Source organism: Callorhinchus milii, unplaced genomic scaffold, assembly GCF_018977255.1.
Source record: "Callorhinchus milii isolate IMCB2004 unplaced genomic scaffold, IMCB_Cmil_1.0 Scaffold22, whole genome shotgun sequence".
Classification (NCBI taxonomy): domain Eukaryota; kingdom Metazoa; phylum Chordata; class Chondrichthyes; order Chimaeriformes; family Callorhinchidae; genus Callorhinchus; species Callorhinchus milii.
This window is the reverse complement of record NW_024704763.1, coordinates 3,177,397-3,200,175: the sequence shown is the minus strand read 5'-3', so window position 1 is coordinate 3,200,175 and position 22,779 is coordinate 3,177,397. Positions and strand designations below refer to the sequence as shown.

General features: G+C 43.6%; 1 protein-coding gene across 1 annotated transcript; it reads left to right on the top strand.

Moving 5' to 3' along the window:
- Nucleotides 1-871: 871 nt before the first annotated feature.
- LOC121850586 lies at nucleotides 872-22,776 on the top strand. Its single transcript, XM_042343058.1, has 4 exons — nucleotides 872-1,234; nucleotides 9,892-10,009; nucleotides 17,776-17,864; nucleotides 22,639-22,776. The coding sequence occupies exons 1-4, from the start codon at nucleotides 914-916 to the stop codon at nucleotides 22,774-22,776; spliced, it is 666 nt and encodes a 221-aa protein (XP_042198992.1). The 5' UTR covers nucleotides 872-913.
- The last annotated feature ends 3 nt before the right edge of the window (nucleotides 22,777-22,779 follow it).

Genomic DNA, 22,779 nt, shown 5'->3' with positions numbered 1-22,779 from the left:
AGGCAATGTGGTATGTCTGTGTATTTTTTGCGGACAAATGTGACAGCCATTATGCGGATAGCAATGAGCCACAAACAGCCACGGAGTAAGTGATAATTTCCTTTTTATTTGGGAGCAATTGTTGGCTAGAATACCAGCAGAAACTCCCTTCTCTTCTCCAATTGTGCCAAGGGATTCTAAACACCCACCTAGACAGGCAAAACAGGCTTTGGTTTAACATATCATCCAAAGTATGTACACCTATCCCCGGGAACAATAGACAATTCAAGTTCCAAGTCTTGATCCGAGGCTTGAAACCCACAACCGGAGTGCTGATTGGAGAAGGAAACGGGCAGATTGACTGGTTCAGAAGGAATTCCAAATAATAATAATAATAATAATAAATTGGTCACTCAATCCGCAAACTGATTGTGGGCCGCTGCCTGTGCGCGATTGGCGGCCGCGCTTTCGCCCACGAAATATACAGTCAGTTCACTTTACGGTATATCCTGTGAAGCTCTTCGAGGCGGCTCGAAGACGTGAGAAAGGATGATGATGATGATGATGATTATTCCTTCCCAGAGAAGGCCACTTTTTCCCTCCTTGTTACCCGCCTTTAATTTGAAGCCGGTTCGCCCGCAAGGGCGGTCGGGAATGTTCTCAGAGCCCAGCAATCAGAGCGAGCGGACCCGGGTTGCCTGACAGCGGTGATGCTGCGGGTCCAGCAAACTTGATGAGCAAGACCCGCCCCCAAGACGCCCGCTGATTGGTCCGCCCGTGGAGCAGGCGCCCTGTCACGAGCACGCCCCGCCCCGAAATGGAGGCGTCCCAGCCGCTGATTGGCTCGGGCGGGTATCAATCGACCGCGGCTTCCGGTTTGAAGCTTGGTTGCCGCAGCTGTCACGGTCCAGATGCTGCTGTTCTTGTGTCGGGGATGAAAGAGATTTGTTTACCCAAATTACGTGTAAATAAAGTCGAGGGAATAAACTTCCGACCGGAGATGTCCAAGGAGTCGAGGTCGGAGGGCAGGAGGCGCCGGGAGCACGTCGCCAACAGCAAAGTCGCCTTTCTCGGCGGCGGCGACGGGCGCGAGAGGAGCGGGCAACACAGAGCGGGAGGCGGCGGCGACTCCCGGGACAGGCCGGGGCAGAAAGCCGGGCCTGCGGGGGACGGGCGGGAGAGGTCCGGCAGCGGCAGCTCAGGATCCTCGTACGGAGGCAAGAGCAAGGGCCAGGCCAGCGCCGGGAACGCTAAGGTACTGCGGCGGCCGCCGGCCGGAGCCGAGAGCTCCCCGTCACACCTGCTGCTGAGTCTTTGTGTGGTTCGGGAAAGGGCCCGGAGGCACTTTGTCTGCCACCCGTCTCCCCCTGTGGTCGACTGACAGCACTCGCGGGTTCATTATGGTCACAAAGCCATCGCAGTGCCACACACTGACGCTGCAGCTGTCCTGACCTCTTGCGGCCGAGTTATTAGACCCGCGCACCAAAGTGCAACGGTGACGGGTTTTGCAGCACTGTTGCTGCCGCCGCCGCCGCCGCCGCTTTCCAGGGCACTTTCGAGCGAGCGAGCGACGCGTTGCCAGCGAAACGGTGACTGGCGGTGGTGGAAGACGCTCGCCAAGTAGTCGACAGACAGAGACCCGGTCCTTCATTGCCCGAGGCCGCTCTGCCACGTGAAAAGATTGCGATTTTTTTTCTCTCTCTCGCCTGGGGCTGGTGGGGGGGGGGGGGGCATCGAGTGCATTGGGAAAGGGTCGGGAGTGGAGCGGTGCCCTTTCTGCTCTGCCTCTTTGGTTTGGAAGGGCAGACAGAATTGCGGGGTCTGTGTGCAGCACCAATTGCTTGTGAGCTCTGCTGAGACTCACTTGGCTACGACCGAGGTTTTTTACGAAAACGTGTCCAGTAGAGCCCTTTCAGCGATTGTCTGCATACGTTTGTCAAATTTATCCCGACCCGAGGCAGTCTTTAAAAAAATAAGTGCAGGCAATACAACACGACACAATAATTTGCATAATAATAATAATAATCCTTGCATTTGATATAGCGCTTTTCACGTCGGGAGGACGTCCCAAAGCGCTTCACAGAACACACTATAAAGTGAATTGACTGTATACAATCGCGTCGGGAGGACGTCTTAAGGCGTCAGGAGAATCAGGGAGTTGGATACACACACACACACACACACACAGCCTTGCACTGATAGGTTTGCCTGTGTCCAGTGACAATATCACTGATTAATGGGATTTGGCTGTGGTGAGAAAATGGGGAAATCTGGATTTGTATGGCTGCTCATTGAAGGAGGTCCTAATAATAATCCCTCCAAAAAACGCAACAATAATAAATTGGCCATTTTCAACCTACGGCCGTTTGTGGGACACCGCTGTGCGCAATCGGCTGTCGCGTTTCACCCGCAAATATTCAGTCAATTCACTTTACAGTATATTCTGTGAAGCGCTTTGAGACGTCTAGAAGACGTGAGAAGCGTTCTATCAAATGCAAGGATTATTATTATTAATAATATGATTGATTTGTTGAGAATAATTAGGGGAATTAACAGGCTAGGTAAGGGACAATTTCCCAGTGTTGAGTGATCCAAAAGAAGAGGACATAATCTTAAACAGAGAGCTAAACCAATTAACAGTCAGACACATTAAATGGGACAACTTTAATTGTCAGATTGTAATGTTGGGTAGTTGCGCTCTAGTCATTGTAGACCGTGCAGATCTTGCGATTGCTAGCAGGGCAGAGTTTTGGGAATGAACAACGGTTACCCAAGAAACAAAAAGTTGTGCTGTCTTTCTAGGAGATGCCTGTGTGTATCGAGTAAGATGCAGACATAGTTGGACGATATGGAGAGATGAGAAAGCAATCTATTTTTGTTCTCAGACAGATGATCATGTCATTAAGTAAAGGGATCTATTTCTAAATGTACAGGATATTTTAGTAATTGGATAGAGTGTATGTGTGTGTGTGAGAGAGAGAGAGAGAGAGAGAGAGTGCCCTTTGCTGTAGCTGGTGACATTACTGAAGCATGCCTGTTGAAAAGACTGTTGAAAAACCTAGTTCCAGGCTCTACGTGTTTTCAGTAAGTACCCTTTTACCCCCATGTTATACGCTGAAAATAGAACCATACCTGAGATGTATTACAAACCAGTCCGGAACCTTGGCGTCTTGTTTGACCCTCAACTATCCTTTATACCCCACCTCTGCAACACCGCCCGGCTCCGACACTGTCTCACACCACAGGCCACCGAAACCCTCATACATGTTTTCATTACATCGAGACTTGACTATTGCAAACTCCTTGCTTGTCAGCCTCCCCAACTCCTCGCTCCACAGGCTGCAGATTATCCAGAACTCTGCAGCCCGCGTCCTCTCCCGCACCAGGCTCCGTGACCCTATCACCCCCATCCTCGCCGGACTCCACTGGCTTCCCATTACACAGAAGATACAGTTCAGGATTCTGGTCCTCACCTTCAAAGCCCTCCATGGTCTTGCTCCCCCCTAGGTTTGTGACCTCCTAAGCCCCTACCATCCTGCTCACTCACTCCGGCCAGTGGGCTCCGGCCTGCTTCATGTCCCCCGCCTTGCTTGCCCCACTATTGGCTGGTGGACCTTCTGCCACTTTGCCCCCACTCTCTGGAACTCCATCACGCAGTCCCTCCGCCTTGCCCCCTCCCTTGCCTCATCTCAAGACCATCTCAAGACCCTCTTCTTCGACCGTGCTTTTGATCTCCCTGCTTCCCCCCACCCGCCCTCCACATTCCCCGACCCCCAGCTCGGGTCCAAAACTCTGTCTGTCCAGCACCTTGGGACATCCACCCGACATGAAAGCTGCTATACAAATGTAATTTTGTTGTTGTTGTTACAAGTTAATACTTATCAGCAGTCTGATAACATCTTTGCTGTATACTCTCCTAGAAATTGTACCATAGTCAACAAAAAAATTGTATGTCCCAATATTGTGTTCCAGTCTTGAGCTTTGCGGGTTGATATATTGAGAGTCAGATTGTTAGCAATACATAAGTGGTATCTTGGCCTATAGTTTAAAGGTTGGCGATTTAAAGTTACTGTAAAGAACTCAAAGGGATTAACCCCTTTGATGTGAAGGTCTGAATGGACCGAAGTTGGGAGATGTACTTTAGGATCAAAATCTCTCTAAAACAGTGCTGAATTATTTTTATTTTAGTGTGAATTGTGGAGATTTTAATATGCAAGGTTTGAGTTGGAAACTAGAAAGTCAAGGACCATTTAGTCGTATTGCTTACAGCTTTTTATAGGTGTCGGTCTGACTCAGTAGGTAGCGCTCAAAAACAATAACAACAAAATTATATTTGTATAGTGCCTTTCATGTCAGGGAACTTCCCAAGACACTGGACAGTCAGTATTTTGAACCCAAGGTGGAGGTTGGGATTGGGGAGGGTGGAGACCGGGGGGGGGGAAGCAGGGTGATCAAAAGCATGGTCGAACAGGAGGGTCTTGAGATAGGTCTTGAAGGAGGCAAGGGAGGCGCGAGGTGGAGGGACTGTGAGACAGAATTCCAGAAGGTGGGGGCAGAGTGGCAGAAAGCCCTCCTGCCAATGGTGGGGCGGGCGAGGTGGGTGACTTGAAGCAGTCTGGAGCCCGCTGAGTGGATGTTACGGGCAGAATGGTAGGGGATCGCAGAAGTAGGTGGAGCAAGACCATGGTGGGCTTTGCCGGTGAGGACCAGGATCTTGAACTGTATCCTCTGTGTGATGGGAAGCCAGTGGTGTCGGCGTGCTCACATAAAAAACACAGTCACTTTTTAGTAAATCCTGTGAAGCACTTTGAGATGCCTCCCAAAAAGGCACTTGCTTTGAATCCAGAACTAATGGTGCCTCTGTTGTGCAGAAATATCAGTGGTTTGTTATAACCAGTCATTAAATGCCAGATTAGATAAAGCTTGGATAGTTATTAATTCAGAAAACTCTAAAGTAAACCCAATATTAAGAATTTAGGAAGCAGACTTACAGGATGTATCTCCTTTATTACTGTTTGGATATCCAGGAATTTCTAGGGAAAGTTAGATCCCTTTTTACTTGTACTAATGAATGAACCAATATTATGGATCACAAGATTGGTTTGTCTCTCTGGAACAGTTCTTCTTAAACACAGGATATTTCATATCAAAAATTTTGGTACTCCATTAGTAGGGCTAAAATGTATTTCCTGTGTGTTACTTCTGTATGTGTGATCTGATTGGTTTTATTGTTGAACTTTGCAAATATCCCTTTTTGCCTGAGGCATTTGATCCACATATCGAGGTAACCGGCCACTGCTGCATTTTAATCTATGGCAGGTTTATTCTATAGCTCTGTTCATATCCATTATGAGGCCACATTACAAATAGTAATCTACATTAATTTTAAATAGGTTACAAATAATACCTTAGAAATAACTACCCCCATAAAACCGATTTGGATGCAATTCAGTATGAGAGGAAAGTTCAGAGAAAGGTAATGCGTCTCTTGCTTTGACATCATGTTGCCTTTTATAATCATGTAGTAATTGCTCATGCGATGCTCATTTTTGGAACCTCAAATAGTTGAGTGTACTGGCTTCTGTAAGTGAAGATGGAGCTCAAACTGTAGATAAATGGTGTGGGTTACACACCAAGACGTTATGCTTGTAAATATACCACCTTGATTTTACTGGACACTATATTGTGGAGGAACTTGTTTACTGTGTATATTGTTTCAAAATGTTGTTTCTTTTTCCAAATGTAGTATCCAAACATCAACCACCACAATGGGCTAGCATCTAGACTAGCATCTTATAAAGTCAACAACTAATAGCCACTATTATTTGTAAAACAAACAATGATGAAGAGGATTGTTTACAAAACAAGACATGTCCTGGTCTGGGAACGGGCTGCAGAGCCTAACGTTGCAGATTCACAAGAGAGGTGTGGATAAAAAAGGCTCTTTGGCCTTTTTGATCTCATCCTTCCAGAATACCCAGCCAGCAGTGTTAAACTGAATGTAATTAAACACAGTACTCCAGGTGCAACCTCACCGGAGCACTGTACAGCTTGACCATGACTTCTGAGGATCTGACTTCTTTTGATTTGGCAATATAGTTCAGCATGCTGGTTACCCTGTTTATCACTGTTTTGATATGGTAAGCGATTAAGTCGAAAGCAGATTCTTCCCACATTAACCTTATTCTGTGATGGAACCAAAGAGCTGACAGCATAATATCCAGAGGAAGGACAGGGAAACAACCCTGATCAAGAATCCACATAAGCGGAGAGCCTTGGCTGTCTGAATTTGAATGGCATCCATTTAGGGTGTAACAGCTCATCTAAAATTCAACTGCTAGTCTATCTTAGTGCAGGAGGGTCCCATGATTCATTGGAAGAACCTGACCCTTGAAATCACCCTGAACAAAACAGCGTAAAAATACAAACCATATATAGGAATCTTTCTCCTGGGTTAAGTGGAGAGAATACATCCACTCCAATTGGGTAACTCTCCACATTCACTCAACCTAGATTGAACGAAAAAGAGCTCCAGCTATTGACAATAAAAAAATGTATATATCCATAAGATGGGCTAAATTGGAATCTCATGGGCTTTCATAGGGTAACAGTATGGTGTACAGCGGATATGAATCTATCTTAAGGCCAGCGATGACCATGTTCTCCTCTGATAGATCTGTACAGGGGTAGTGCATGTAAATATTTTGAATTGTTGCAGATGTATATTCACTTACATTCTTTTTATTGTGGTTTTCTATGGTGTGGTTCTGTCAGCTGACAGCATGGTAAGTTAATGTGGGCCAATGTCAATGTTATTTTGATACTCAGAGATGAATCAACTTAAAACCAAAGTATTTGTTGCACATAAACTTACCATTGAGAAATATAAGCCCACCGCATTTGAGATTTGGGTGGCAACACAAAAGAGCTGTGATTCCATAATGAATAGGTTTAGTTTGGAATTTCATATGCTGTAAATCTGTTCACATTATGATCCAGAAGAGGAACATTGCTAAAACTTGATAGTTTCATGTATTCAATAATTACAAAATATAAATGTTCAAAAGCATGCATGGACACAGGAATGTATAGGACCGGAAAAGATCATTGTAGTTCATCTGGTTGGCCCAATAATTCTACACTATTGTATCCCTCAATTGATTTATTTTTCAATTTAATTCCTTCTTAAATTTGCTGACCAATCTTTCTCCAATCGCAAAATACTGCAGATGCTGGTAATCTGAAAACAAAAACAGAAGTCGCTGGGAACACTGAGCGGTCAGGCAGCATCTATGAAGAAAGGAAAGTGAGTCAACGTTTCAGGTCCATGACCCTTCGTCAGAACTGAGTTTATGTGCAACAGACACTTTGGTTTTAAGTTGATTCATCTCTGCATATCAAAATAACATTGACATTGACCCATATTAACTTACCATGCTGTCAGCTGACAGAACCCCACCATAGAAAACCACAACAAAAAGAATGTAAGTGAATATATATTTGCAACAATTCAAAATATTTACATGCGCTACACCTGTACAGATCTATCAGAGGAGATCATGGTCATCTGAGTTCTGACAAAGGGTCGTGGACCCGAAACGTTGACTCACTTTCCTTTCCATAGATGCTGCCTGACCTGCTGAGTGTTCGCAGTGACTTCTGTTTTTGTTTTCAATCTTTCTCCAATGTCTCCCTGGCCAGTCTATTCCCACACCAAATCTCTGCTAAAGTTTTAAAAAAAAAGTGGATGGTCTTTGCATGTTACCCCCTCGGTTCCAGAATGACTCTGATTGGGAGCTCAACTTGCAACAACGTTCCTGTTAATTTTCCTATTAAACTGCAAGAAATGATTTTCTTTTCATTATTAGAACAGGTTTGATGGAACTATTCTGTTTTAGTGTCGTGTGTCAAACCCTTATGTAATTGATTTAGTTTTAGCAATAAGAGAATGTTCCTGGAAACAAGCCAGCCATCTTCCACCTGAAGATTACATACAACCACATAGGGATCCAGAACACATCTTCCTGTGTCAAATTCTCTAATGTAGTGGTTTGCTGTATTTGTGGATGTGAATTCCCACTGGAATTTTTGTATAAATAGACATCGCCAATTGGAATTTTAGGGAACAAAATCCATGCTTTGCAAACGAAACACATACTAAATGTTCCAAGCTATTTAAAGGTTACAGTTGATGCTACACATTGTGAGTGATTTATAAACTGTATGAGAACCCCAGCGATATTAGGCTATAGGATTTAGCTCTCAAATCATGCTTTGGAATCTGCTTTATGATTAATATTGTGTATGGAAATTTTAAAACAAACCTCAGTGAAGTACAGTTATATATATGTACTGTTAGAGGACCGTATTCAGCTTCTCTTCCATCTCTTGGCCCTTTTCGTAACTGAATTCTACAATCTCTCCTGTCTGAATTTCTTCCGACTCCCGGAAAGTAGAAATAACTAATGATTTGTGCCAGATATGTGGATCTTGGTGTTGGAGTTCAGAATGACTAGCATTTGTTTCTAGCGATGACTGAATAGATCAAGACTTTTCCATCATCACTCTTCTGGATTATTACTGGCTTGTATGCATGCTAATCCTGCAAGGTAATCTAGGTTTCCTTGGGGAGTCTTTTGCTGTGTTTTGATGTTTGTAAAATGCCCACAGGGACAAGGTTAGAGGTGGCAGCTACCATTTGATATTAAAATTGCCACTGTTGTATTGAAGCTTGTCACGATTCCTTCTGGTTTCTGCAGCATCCAACTGCCCTCCATAGGAAGGTCCCTTTGTGTTCAGGGCTGCATTCGTTTTCTAGAATGATAATGTGTCGGAAATTACAGGGGAAGTTTAGTTATTTTTGGCAACACAATGTTTATGCTCTTAAAACCCAAAGTTATAATAATACGTTTTAAATTAATAAACAACGATCTTTCATCCTATAGCACAAGAGTGGAATGCAACCCACCTGAGGTCTGTCAGAATTACTTTTTAAAATAATAACTGCTTTTGGGTGGAAACTCACCCATCCTTTGGCCTCCGGGCTATAGATTGGATATTTTTTCCTCCAGAGAAGCTTCACCTCCTAATGTTGAGAAAATAAATGTTCCCTGCCTTTTCCCCATACCCCTTTTTCAAATATTTGTCTAATTCCCGAATGTGGATTCTGTATCAACTATAATTTGTGGCCGGGCACCAATAATAATCGGTCAAACAATTTCTCCTTTGGTGGTTATCTTTAAATGTATGGCCTCTTGTTGGGTCAGGGTAGTTTGTGAATCAAGGGTAGCAATAGTACTTGGAATATAGTGATTGAAGACTAAGTACTGGATGTTATTGCTTGGGATTAGTTTCTGTCAGGAGCTAGTAACAGCATCAGCTCAAAAGGCCGAACAACCTCCTCCTGTGCTATCATTTATATGTTTCTATTATTTGTGGTGTAGCTTACTTACCCTGTAAGTGTTTAAAGAAATGGCTTCCTCCTACTCTCTGAAGCTATTGGGTTCCTAGAGGGGATGCAACATAATGGCAGCAACACAAAGGGTCGTGAGAATGTGGAATGCACTGCTGTAGAAGACAAAAGCTGTAGAATTGATTAGGATCTTTAAAAGGGAAATAGACAGATACTTAGGATGGAAGGGTATTAAGGATATGGAATAAAGGAAATGGGAATTAAAGATCTGCCTTGAGCTAATAAAATGGCAGGTAAGGCTCATTGCACTACTCCCCTGTCTATGTTGTTAAGATCTANTTTTTAAAAAAGCACTAATTTTATTAATAGCCTAAATATGAGTAATTTCAACAATGAGTCAGACAGAAAAGAAAAAAGAATGACAACAGCAAAAATGGAGAGCTGAAAATACTACATAGTGTTATATGGAACGTTAATGAAGTTCACCTTTCTGTTTCCAGGCCTCGTTCCAGAGGTCCAACAGCCATGACAAAGTCCGAAAGATTGTAGCAGAGGAGGGACGTGCTGCTAGAAATCTGATTGCGTGGAGTGTTCCCCTGGAAAATAAAGATGAAGAGGGTAAGCTTTCAATGGTTTGGCTTCCTTTAACTTTTATACTCAAGCCTCAGCTACAGCCATGACTCTTCATTGTGTTGAAGAAACTTAAACATCTTTGGAGAGCAGTTTAATATGTATGTTGCTGCCTACATAGCTGTTTGATCTTCAAAGTAGCATTAAATAAGGAAGGCCTTTTAGCCTATTTGATTTCTGCTTTGTATAACACCGATCCTAAAATTTTTCCATTACAGCACCAGACCATTTCTTAAATGAGTCCAGCTTTCAACCATCCTTTGTGGTAAACTGCTCAAGCATTTCTCATGTGCAGTAAGTTGCACTGTGAGGGTAGGATCGAGTTTGCAGTGAATTAAGAAAAAGCTTTACTGTGCTGCCCACGTTTGGTTGGCAGAGTAAGGCTTATAATCTTTCTATCATTTTGGCATGCACGTTCAGGTGTTGTGATAGCTTTTTATTTGGGAAATTCAGCTATTGCATTATACTCTGCATTGTAACATCTTACACTTTCAGAGACATTAATAACACTACCTACTCATTTACATAGAATTCATAGCGTTCGACAACATAGGGATAATGTCTGAGTGCCTATGACATGCCTTGTATCATGCATGTAATATTTACTCATATTGTGGTAGTTGAGGGTTACAGCAGTTAAAAACATTTAAATTATAATTTGGTCACTCAATTCACGACTGTTTGTGGAACACCCTGTGCGCAATTGCCACATTTCGCCCACAAAGTATACAGTCTATGTGTATACAATTCACTTGACAAAATGTTCTGTTAAGCGCTTTGAGCCGCCTCAAAGACGTGATATATTGTAAAGTGGTTGACTGTATTTTGAGGGTGAAAGGCAACAGACAGTTTTGCACACAATAGTCAAATCCTCCTCAAGTGAAAGGTGCTACATAAATGTAAATTTGCTGTTCAAGTTGCTGTATTATTAATTTTTTTGTTTGATCCTGTTTATTTTTTTCTTTTCGACCGCGCCTTTGGTCACCTTCCCCCTGGCTCGGTCCCGGGATCCAAAACTGTAAAGCGCTCTGAGACGCCCTCCGGCATGGAGGGCGCTATATAAATCCAAGTTGTTGTTGTTGTTGGTGCCATTTGCTTTCCTTATCCCAAATCACTGACATTTTTTTGCTGGGGTACGGCTTCACTGTACCGGCCAACCTTCAGTACCTGGCTCAAGAAGTTAGTCTTCAAAATTTATGCCAACAATTTGTTTAGGTATGTGTGTGTGTATGTGTGCTTGTTTATCTGTGTGTTTGCATATTGAGAACCTGGTAGTTGAATAATTTTGCGACTGGGAAAGCAAATTGAAATTCAATTTGTTCATCAAAAGTGTCCAGTAATTTAGTTAATTGGATCATCAGCGCCTTAGGACGTCCTCCTGACGTGAAAGGTGCTATACAAATGTAATATTGTAGTGTATCTTTAGGCAAATTAATAAGAATGATGTACTATTAACTTTGTCCATTAGGTGGCACACATGAACTACAAAACACTTCCTGATGTGGCTGATATTAGCAGTACATTTGTAAAGTTGCATAAATTATTTTTTAATGATTTTCCTGTTTGAGTGGTGGCCTAAAGTATTTTGTTCCTTTTAGTACAAAATTTAAAAACCAAATTTAGGACACAATAAGACAATTGGTTTTAATTTTATTTCTTTTATTTTTTATTTTTGGGGGAATTTTTGATGTCATCGAGGTGGGGAAGTGTAATTTTACAGAAGTGGAGAGAGGGAAGAAATAAGAAGGCATGGTTTGATAAATGACCAATCCATCCTTCAAACCTGGGAACAAGTGGCTGCCAGGTAGTTCAATTGTGTGTCATTTGAGGGATCATACAGAATAGATGCTTATGAAAGTACTGTTTTCATATTTATATTGATTCAAATAATCTCCCTGATAGTTGACTCTTATTTTCTTCTCTCTTGCTGTGTTGACATTTTCTCTTCTCCCTCCCCCTCCCCCCCCACCACTCCCATGCAGACCAGTACTGTGGGCAAATGACTTCCTCCTGGTCTAATACCCGTTCTAACTTCTTTCTTATCTTCTTTCTTTTTTTATTTTCCCATTGATCCTAACTTTCTTATCTTTCTTATCTCGTGAAGTCCTGTAGTTTAGTGGTTAAAGCACTCGCCTCGCAAGCGAGAGGACCTGGGTTTGATTTCTGTCAGGGTGAAACGTTGGGCAAGTTTCCTTGGTACACATGCCTCTGTTCACCTAGCAGTAAGTGAGACCCTGGTTGCTAGTCGATTGTCGGATCGCTTTTCTGGGGGTAATAATTCCTTAAAAAAAAATTATTTGGGCATTTAATCCACTACTGTGTGTAGGACACTGCTGCATGCAATTGGCTGCCGCGTTTCGCCCACAAAGCATACAGTCAGTTCATTTTACAGTATATTCTGTGAAGCGCTTTGAGACGTCCAGAAGATGTGAAAAGGCGCTATATCAAATGCAAGTATTATTATTATAGTCTAGAGCTAATTAATGTGGAGTACACTTTGGAAGCTTATGGTGAGCTCCCATTTAGTAACATCTTTTCAACCAACAACATAGCCAAGATCAGAAGCTTGTACACATCTGTCTTACAAATATGTACCTTGTTTGGGTGAGGTGATCAAACAACTAGGCAAATATCTATCATGAGGGAACAAGGGAGGGAAACCTATTGACTCACCACAGACTACCCCTGTGCCATGTGCTTTACATACACAACAACAAGATTCCATTTATAGAGCGCCTTTCAAGTCGGGAGGACATCCCAAGGCGCTGTACAGTTTGGTCAGGACCCGAACAGGGGGGAAGTGGTCAGGGTGAGGGGAGGGAAGGGAGGGAGCGAGGAGGGCGTAGAGAGTCGAGAGGGAAGCTGAAGGCACGGTCAAAGAGAAAGGTCTTGAGACCGGCCTTGAAGGAGGAAAGGGAGGAAGCGGCAAAGGCACTGGGGGATAGAGTTCCAGAGCCTAGGGGCTGAGAGGCTGAAGGCCCGACCACCGATAGTAGGGCGGTTGGGGCGGGGGATGTGGAGCAGACCGGAGCCAATGGAGGGTACGGGCAGGTAGGTAGGTCAGAGAGGTAGGAGGGAGCAAGGCCATGAATGGCCTTGTAGGTAAGGATGAGGATCTTGAATTCGATCCTCTGGGGGATGGGGAGCCAGTGGAGGCGAGCGAAGGTGGGAGTGATGTGGTCCGAAGCCTGGTGCGGGACAGTACACGAGCTGCAGAGTTCTGAATGACCTGCAGCTTGTGGAGGGAGGTGCCGGGAAGGCCGGCGAGGAGAGAGTTCCCATAGTCCAGCCTTGAGGTGATAAAGGCGTGGACCAGAGTTTCAGCAGCGTGAGGGGTGAGGTAGTGCCGTAGTCTGGCGATATTCCGGAGGTGATGGAAGGCGGTGCCAGTTGTGGCGCGGATATGAGGGAGAAAGGACAGCTCAGGGTCGAACAGAACACCGAGGTTCCTGACGGCTTTGAGAGGTGGAGAGTGCAGCCTTGGATGCTGATGCTGTCAGCGCCTGAGGTGCGGAGGCGCTGACGTGAGCCAATCAGGAGGGCCTCAGTTTTACCCACGTTGAGCTGAAGAAAGTTGTCTCTCGTCCAGGACTCGATGTCGGACAGGCAGGCTGTCAGGACATCGGTGGTCGTGGAGTTGAGGGTAGAGGAGGAAAGGTAGAGTTGGGTGTCATCCGCATACATGTGGAAGTTAACCCCATGTCTGCGGATGATGTCACCAAGGGGGAGCATATAGAGAGTGAAGAGGAGGGGACTGAGGACAGAGCCCTGAGGGACACCGCACAAGATAGTGCGGGGACTGGAGGAAAAGCCGTTCGTGGAAACAGTGAAGACGGTGGGAGAGGTACGACCTAAACCACTCAAGGACAGGGCCTTGAAGGTTGAGGTGGGAGGACAAGCGGCGGAGGAGGATAGCGTGGTCGACCGTATCGAATGCTGCCGATAGGTCGAGGAGGACGAGGAGGCAGAGGGAGCCCTGGTCGCAGATGGTCAGGATGTCATTGGTGACCTTGACCAGGGCAGTTTCTGTGCTATGGGCAGCACGGAAACCCGACTGAAGGGGTTCGAATAATGAATGGGTGGAGAGGAAAGAGCGCAGCTGGGAGGCGACAACTCTTTCAAGGACCTTGGACAGGAAGGGGAGGTTGGAGATGGGCCGGTAGCTTGATAGCTGCGACGCATCAAGGGAGGGTTTTTTCAAGGTGGGAGTGATGGTGGCAGTTTTTAAGGGAATGGGAACAGAGCCAGAGGAGAGGGACAGGTTGACGATGTCTGTGATATGTGGGGCAAGGAGGTGGAGCTGGGAGATAAGGAGTGGAGTGGGGATGGGGTCAAGGGAGCAGGTGGTGGGTTTCAGGGATAGGATGAGTTTGGTGACAGGGTGGGGAAACGGGTACGAAAGTGTGTAGGGGAGGATGGGTAGGAGTCGGAGTGTGGGAGGGAGGGGTGGGGGTGGGTGGATGTTGGAGGGGAAGTGACCGCGGAGCGGATTCCCTTGATTTTGGATTCAAGGAAATCCAGCATCTCCTCGCAGTGAAGGTTGGAGGAGATGACCTGCGCGGGGTGGCGGGGGGGACGGAGGAGTCGGGATGTGGTAGAAAACAGAAGCCTGGGGTTGTTCTTCGCCTCCAGGATTATCCTGGAGTAGAAGGACGACTTGGCCGAGGCTAGAGTGGAGCGGTAGATTTTGAGGAGGTCCAGCCAGATTTGTCGGTGGACCGTTAGGCCAGATTTGAGGCAGGTGCGTTCAGCGGCCCGCACCTGGCTTTCAGTGAGCGGAGATGGGTGGTGAACCGGGGGAGGAGCGAGAGTAGGAGACAGTATGGGAGGTGATGGGGGCAAGAGTGTCGAGTGTGGAGGAGAGGGTGTTGAGGAGGGTGAAAGCAGAAGAGGGGTCAGTGAGGGATGAAGGCCAGAGGGAGAGGAGTTCAGAGGACTCCAAGGCAGCAGTTAGGGATTGTGGGGTAACTTCTTCCAGGGGCGGTAGAAGATGGTGGGTCTGGTGGAGGTGGGGAGGGGGGTGGAGGTGGTGAAGGAGATGAAGTGGTGATCGGAGACGGCCTTGTCAGTGATAGTGACATCCAAGACACTGAGGCCCCGGGTGATCACCAAGTCGAGTGGGTGGCCGTGACTGTGAGTGGGGGAGTTGATGTGGAGGGAGAGGTTGAGCGAGGAGAGCAGGGAAGAGAAGTCTGAGGAGATGGAGCAGGAGGGGGTGAAGTGCAGGTTGAAGTATAAAAACTATGTTTGTCCTGGTTAAATGTTTAAAGTCTATTGAACAGCTTTCCACGGTGCAGGAAGTTTCCACAGTCCTCTACGAGATTAACAGAATTTCATAATTATAAACTGATACCTAAACTTTTTTAAGAAGAACCTTGAAACTGAGAGAAAAAGTTTATTCTCCTGATTCCAGATTCCAAAACACCTGATTTCCCCCCACAATTCGTATCCCATTAATTATTTTATAAAATTAGACCTTTTTAAATGGAATCTTGTTGTTATATAATTGGTTCCCACTGTCCCTCAGCAGTCCAGGTTTGGGCTCTCTGGTTTTGCATTGCATCCCTGAATTACCTTGGATGCAATGTCTCGGCATCAAGGACTAATGGGCTGAGGCAGTGCCAAGCTCTCTGAGTTGAAAGGAGGGCCAGGCATCGATTATTAGGAAAGCACATCCTTACAATGGGCAGTCAGTGGTCAGGTTACATGGTCAAATAGTAGAAAATCAATGGGTGAGACAGGATAGTGCTAGAAGGGATCAATGTTCTTTAGTACCACAAGAACATCAATAAAAGGGAGTTGAGGGGTTTGTAAATTCAGCACAATTACAGGTTTAAAATGGTTCATAATGATAGGCTGCTTGGCTAACTCATTTTGTAGATAAAAGCTGCATGTCAAATTTTATTTGTCACATTTGTTTTGTTTATTTGGCAAGTCTGATGCCTAAAGTGGTATGGGAAAACAAGCCGTTGAAGAGATAGACAAAGCATTAACTGGTCCTGGACCCAAGCCGGAGTGACAGCAAAACATTGGCTTATATTACGTCAGGGTGGTTGGAATGTATTTACAGGATATTCTGTTGATAGATACGTAATCGTATATCAGTTAGTTTGAGAGGGTTGAGAAGATGTAACAAGGATGGTAATTTTCTGAATTAGTATCAGCGTGCTTGTCCTGTGTTACTTGTTTTAAATTTATCAGACTTGAAAGGAATTGTTAATAGATTGCTATGATTGTACCTTTGTGAAGTGATTTTCCCTTTGAAGACCTGTGAAGTTTCAGATTTTTTTGAAATCCTCCCCAATACCCTTCCATCCACAAACTTGTGTGCAAGTTTATAGCAGGGTCCATCTGAGATCCAAGCCAAATGGATGACTGATCGAATGTGAACGGGACATGTGGAGCTTCGTTCAATATTTAAGAGTTCAGGGGGAAGAACAACATGTGTTTGGTTGCCTTGGGGCATTAACAGATGGAGAAAAGCAAAGTTATTTCAAACGAATTCTTCCAGCGCCACATTAGATTAACCTAAATTAAATGTTGCCTGTTGACTGAAATGTTTTTACATTTTATGTTTGAGAGGTTTGACAGTTTCTGAAGAAAGGAAGCAAGAGAATGTAGTTAATATGGATTAAAGATCTATTGCAGTATCATGGAACTTCCCCAGTCCATCAATTCTTGATTTCTTTTTGACTGCTGACCTGCTGGGAAGTCTCATTACGATGGGGCCGGGTGATTGCTTGGGGGTCCCTTTGGAAAGATCGATTGCAGTGTAAGCTTTGGTTTGGAGGGCCAGTCTGTGTTGTGACGCAGATATGTATCCGACAGGGAGTTCCTGATCTAATTTGTGCCATTGTCAGGACTTTCAACTTGTATAGTCTAGTCTGACACTTTATTCCAGTGCTGGGGGTGGGCTACATTGTTAGAAGTGCTGTCTTTCAGATGAGATGTTAAAATGAGATATAACAGGTATAATCTATTTGAAAAGAAAATAGTTTCTCCTGGTGTCCTAGTCAAATATCCCCCAAATAAAATTGGTCATTCACTTCATGACTTTGTAGAACATTGCTGTGTGCAAATTGGCTCCTGCATTCACCTACAAAATACAGTAACTGAACTTTAAGTAAATCCTGTGATGTGCTTTGAGACACCCACCTGATGCAAAAGGCATTATGTCGAATGCAGGGATTATTATTGTAGGCAGTTGCAAAGATCAGGTGTTTGTGCACGAGTGAGAGTTATCCAGTGCTCCTTTTGCACAAGTCCCCATTGGTCTATGGGAAAGTTTTATGCCTTAAGAGAAAAATTAAATGTTTGTACAGCGTGACCAAAAAGTCTTGATACGATTACAATGTTTAATAAGTCTTAAAGAAATTATGATTTTTTTTAGATAATAGGATACCTGAAAAATAAGACTGGTCAAGGGACATGCAAAAGGCCTGAAACAACAATATTATGTTTTAAATCCTCTCCTATACATATACATATGTATCTGGGCATTTTTATGGTAGTGGATGCTGCTCTGTGTATAGGTTTGGTGTGTGTAAGTTGGGAGAGGAGAAATAAATAATGTGTATGCATATGAAGCGTTCTATCTAAAGGTGAGGCTGAATGTGTGATGTGGCTTATAACCAAAAATTGGCAAAAATGTGGCACATGAACATGCTGAGGTGTACTTTCAATTTACTGTGGTTTTTAGACATGATAGAATAGCAGGTCATCTCACAGATTTTTGTATCATTCAATCTTTTCAGGAAAAAACAAGACACACACCAGCGGAAAACCACGAGACATTGTGAAGGCTCAGCGTTCGACTGGGGTTTCGCAAAGAGCCATAAAGCAGGTAAATTGTTTATAATTATCTCTTTGGAATACTGATTAGAAATTCAACAGAAACATGTTTTTAAATCCAGATTATAATTATCAGTATTACCAGCCTAGCTCTAGAAATGGAACTTTTGTTTATTGGTTTTCTTGTTAGTGTAGAAGATAAGTCAGAGCTCGCATAGGATGATTCACCATAGAAGTAGGCCATTTTGGTGCCCAACTCGTCCGTAGTTTATACTCCAAACAAGCTTCTATCTCTTCCTCTCTCCTATGTTCCTTTAGGTTCTTTGGGTAGAATTAATACTAATGAACCTAATGTGGAATGCACCTTCCTCTTTAGCAAAGAGGGCATCTAGTGTAGGTAACAATAACAGCTTGCATTTGTGTAGCACCCTTCATTCACGTAGGATAGCATCTTAGAGCACATAACATTGGTGTAGTTTGATCCAGAGTTGGGGTGAAAGGGGAAGTGATCACAGGCACGGTCGAAGAGAAAAGTCTTCTGATGCGATCTGGAAACCGAAGGGGCAGAAAGTTTGAGGGTCGGGCACAGTGGCTGAAAGCATGACCACTGATAGTGGAGTGGTCAAGGGACATGCAAAAGGCCTGAAACGACAGTATTATGTTTTAAATCCTCTCCTTTTTATTGAGTCGTGCAGAAGGCCCAAGATGGCAATATTATGCTTTTAACCCTTTACTTTATATTGAGTTGCTCACAGATAAGACAACATTACACATTTGAATGTTATGCAATTCTGCTTTCAAAAAAGAACAATGCTGCTTAGTTTTTGTTACTTGAGCATTTTTTTGATTGATCAGATTTGAAAAATACAATAATATGCTGTAATCTATACTGTACAATGCATTTTCCTCTGTAGCAGGAAAATACTTGTTTCAAACCAGTTTAGTTTGATTTGGGGTCATTTGGATCTGTGTGTCTTTCTCCTAATAAGTGGATAGACATGGGCATTTTACATTAAATTGAGATTGGTTTAGTTGAAAATCAATAATTATTGACCACTTTAAATATGCAACACAACACTCCAAGATTAAAACATAGGACAGAATTATTACCAGTTTACAGCCTCCAAAATGGCTTTTTTGCTATTAGACATTGTTTTGCAGCAATTTATTATTGTGCACAAAGTCATTGCTTAACTGGAAACTTTTCACCCAAAATGTTTTAGCTGCTAGTTTGGCACCAAGGTCATATGAAGGGTAGGACAGGTAAATTAATGCCTAACTACAAGTGATACCTTCTGCTAAAGTCTACTTTAGTCATATTTCTCACGTTGTGACATTTAGAATTATTCTTATTCCTAATAAAAGAAGAAAAATCACACCCAAATTCTGTACCTCAACAGACAGTGACTCTCTATTCAATATTTAGCACATCAAATGTGGCTCACCCCATACCTCCCTCGCATCGCTCTCGGGCATTGTCTGAAAAGCTGGACATTGGACATTTGGCTCGTGGATCATGGCCTTTGGCAACCGGTTAACCTATTGAATTTAACAACAAGAACAACAACAACTTGGATTTATATAGCGCCCTCCACGCCGGATGGCATCTCAGAGCGTTTCACAGTAACGAATCCCGGGGCCGAGCGTGGGGGAGGAAGGTGACCAAAGGCGCGGTCGAAAAGCAAGGTCTTCAGAAGGGTCCTGAAAGTAGGAAGAGAGGGGGGTGAAGTGAAGGGAGTGAGGAAGGGAATTCCAGAGCCTCGGGGCATAGTGGCTGAAGGCACGGCCGCCGAGGGTGGAGCGGAGGACTCGGGGGACGAGGAGAAGGCCAGACCCGGAGGATCGAAGGCAACGGGTGCTGTTTTGAGGAGAGAGGAGGTCAGAGAGGTCGGGGGGTGTAGAAGAGTGCAGGAACTTGAATACCAGGGTGAGGATCTTGAAATCGAGTGCTCTGATTAAGTGCTCCGAGACGCTGTCCGGCGTGAAGGGTGCAATAAAATGCAAGTTGTAGCAGTATCATGCTAACCATCACATTGTGGGCCTGACGTTTTGGTCATTGCCATTGAGCACAGCAGCAGGGTGGGGGGGAATTGCTGTTCTCCTTCAAACCATCTGATGTGATAAATATTGAGTGTACTATTAAATTGACCCAGGGTGCTTCGTTGACATTGGGCTGAAATCATTCAAATTTTCCTGGCCTTTAAATGAAAAACATCAACATTTTTTATATATGCGAATCAGCAGTTTATATTCTAAGATTTAATTCTGAACTCTTTGTAAGATGCTGGGATATAGAATACAGTTTTATCTGCAATTTTATCCTTGTGATTTGTGTATAGGAAGGGATTTTCATATCACAAGTAAAGTGAGAATCAAATTTCTTGGATTATCCAAAAATGCCCTTCGACTTAGAGCACTTTTGACATTTCCCCCACCCGCCATAAAAAACGAGTGCGTCATTGTTATGTCACCGATTGTGCTTGTCTTCCACATTTCTTATATTGCTCGTTCTTCATTCCTTTCATCCTGCCATTGGTGGCAGAATCTTTAGCTCCTTGACCACCTTCTCTCCCCAACTCCCTTTGCGTTGCGACTTCTTTCCCTGCTTTGAAAACCCTGCTAAAATCTGATCAGCCTTCTCAAACTCCTGCTCCTTTTCTTCTTGCTTGATGATCTCAAGAATTTGACTTCTATTCTGTTTAGGTGAAGTGCTTTACGGCGTTTTCTGAAGGTGCACGTTGTTTTTGCTCTGAGATGTTTATCCTACATAAGTGTGTTATTACAAATGATCAAATACTGTAGGATTACAGTCCCTATCATAACCCACAAATTGCTCAAAATGTTCTTATCCACAAAGAAATGGAGCTGAGCTGCACACAGAGCTAAGCGTGTTCATGATGTTGACCTATAATTCCTGGTACCCTGTGGATTTTAAGCGGCTTTTTACGAACAGTTTAGAAGAGGAAGGAAAAGACAAAATCGTTGATTTGTTTTCCAAATTGCTGGGATTTTGTTCTTGGTGTTAAAGCCGATATGGCCTGTGTGAGGTCAGGCTTCAAGCAATGCACGACTGAGCAGATTGCTGGGTCTATTGATTGTGCTGGAGAATGTCAGCATGGAAACTGGAAATTGAGTATTGCAGGAACTGGGTAATGTAAGTTTGGGAAGTGAATTCAAATGAAGGCTCATGAATTCTTATTTAATGTTATTCTTGAGTTTCTGCAAACTTTTAAATAATCCTACCAACTTTTTGCCCTTACTCCCCATTTTTTCCTGATTGCAGCTTTGCAAATGTATAGTTTGCCGTTGTTTCGTTTTTTTTTATGAATGCTGATGGTAGAAATGTTTCCTGTGCTTTGATTGCCCAGATAAATAGTCCAGTATTGTTTACCATGTTAACCACTTATTTGGAAAGCATAATTACAAATTTCCCTTTCTTGGATTAAGAGTTTCTTTACTGATCAGAAGTGGATCTGAGCATTGTATTGCCATTACTGCAGCTGTCTTGCAGCTGGTTTCAACATGACCCTTGCAAGTAGCTAATGGAGGGTGAAATGCCAAGATTCAGCTGCACAGTCGGAACCTACTCCCTAAGGTGGACTGCCTCTCCCTTGAGTGGCAGTTATCGAACTGTGACAAATGAGTGGTGTCAGGGCTAGCTGGTGTCTGGAGACTGTAGATGACCTTTCCATTAGCCAACTGGTACCTCGCTCTGTGCAGTTATATAGGGTTACACGCCAAAATAATTTGCTAGTAGTTTTGCTCTGGTAAACTGATTTTATTATTAAGCACATATTGATACAAACTCTATGTACTTACTGATTTGTCCCAATTTTGAAGTGTTGTACAGTGGCCATTCCATAATCCAGCAATGCCCATTCTGTATTTTGCAGAGAGTAGGTAATTTTTAATTTCATTTGTAGGTCATGTGCAGTGGATGCATCCGTCTCCAGCCACAAGGTCAGGACAGTCGTGGCCTGCAGATTTCTCCAAGGCTGTTGTCAGTCTTACTCAATAATTGGTTGGCAGGAGGTGTGAAAGAGTACAATAATATTTCTTTTCATCTTTCAATTAAAGAGTGCACAACACAATTTCCAATCCATTCCAAAGATTGACCCAGACATCAATGAATCTGCCCTGAATTAATGGAGGTGTGGCTCTGGTTGTAACCAACAAGTTTGGTTTGTATGTAAAACGTCTTGCAATGGTTGTGTGAAAAGTTAAGACTACTGATATAATTTGTTTCTGATGACCAGTGCAAACTATCCCTTTACCAGCACAGGCCCAATGGACCAAATCCTCTCTCTTTTGTGTTATAAACTGCCTTAATGGATAAATGGAAATGTTTGGTTTAGGGTCTAAAGTGCACTTTGGGCCAACAGCCCAAGGACTTGCCATGTTCGAACATATTATTAATTGTGTAGTTAACTATCAATGAAATGCACCGGAATTAGACAAATTAAGTAGAAGATTCATTCATTTGTTCTAATGTGGATGCATTAAGATCCTGAAATACCATAAAAACACTTGTTTTGGCACCATTAATATTGTCCATTCTATAATCTGTCTTGTAACATTTGTACTACAGCTAGGTTGCAAACAAATATGGAATAGTATTGGCTGCATGTGGAAAGATGACTAAACATGCTTACTTGGAAGATGGACAGGTGTAAAGGTTACAGATAGATAGCTGAAAAAGTAAACGCTTCCAACTGAACTCTTGAAGTAACTCCACGTTCGTTGTTTGAGCGACTCTGATTCCTCATTTGGAAATGTTTCAAAATTAGATCGTTTTATCAATGAATTACCATCTATCTGTCTTGCAGGTTTCTTCAGCTGAGAACAAAGCCACATTGAACACAGTTGGAGAAAAAAACACAATAGAAAAAGTCCTACGAAGGGCCGGCAGTCCCGAAAAGTTGATTTACGAGCACGTTACTGGGCCTTTCTGTTTGACAATCTGAGAC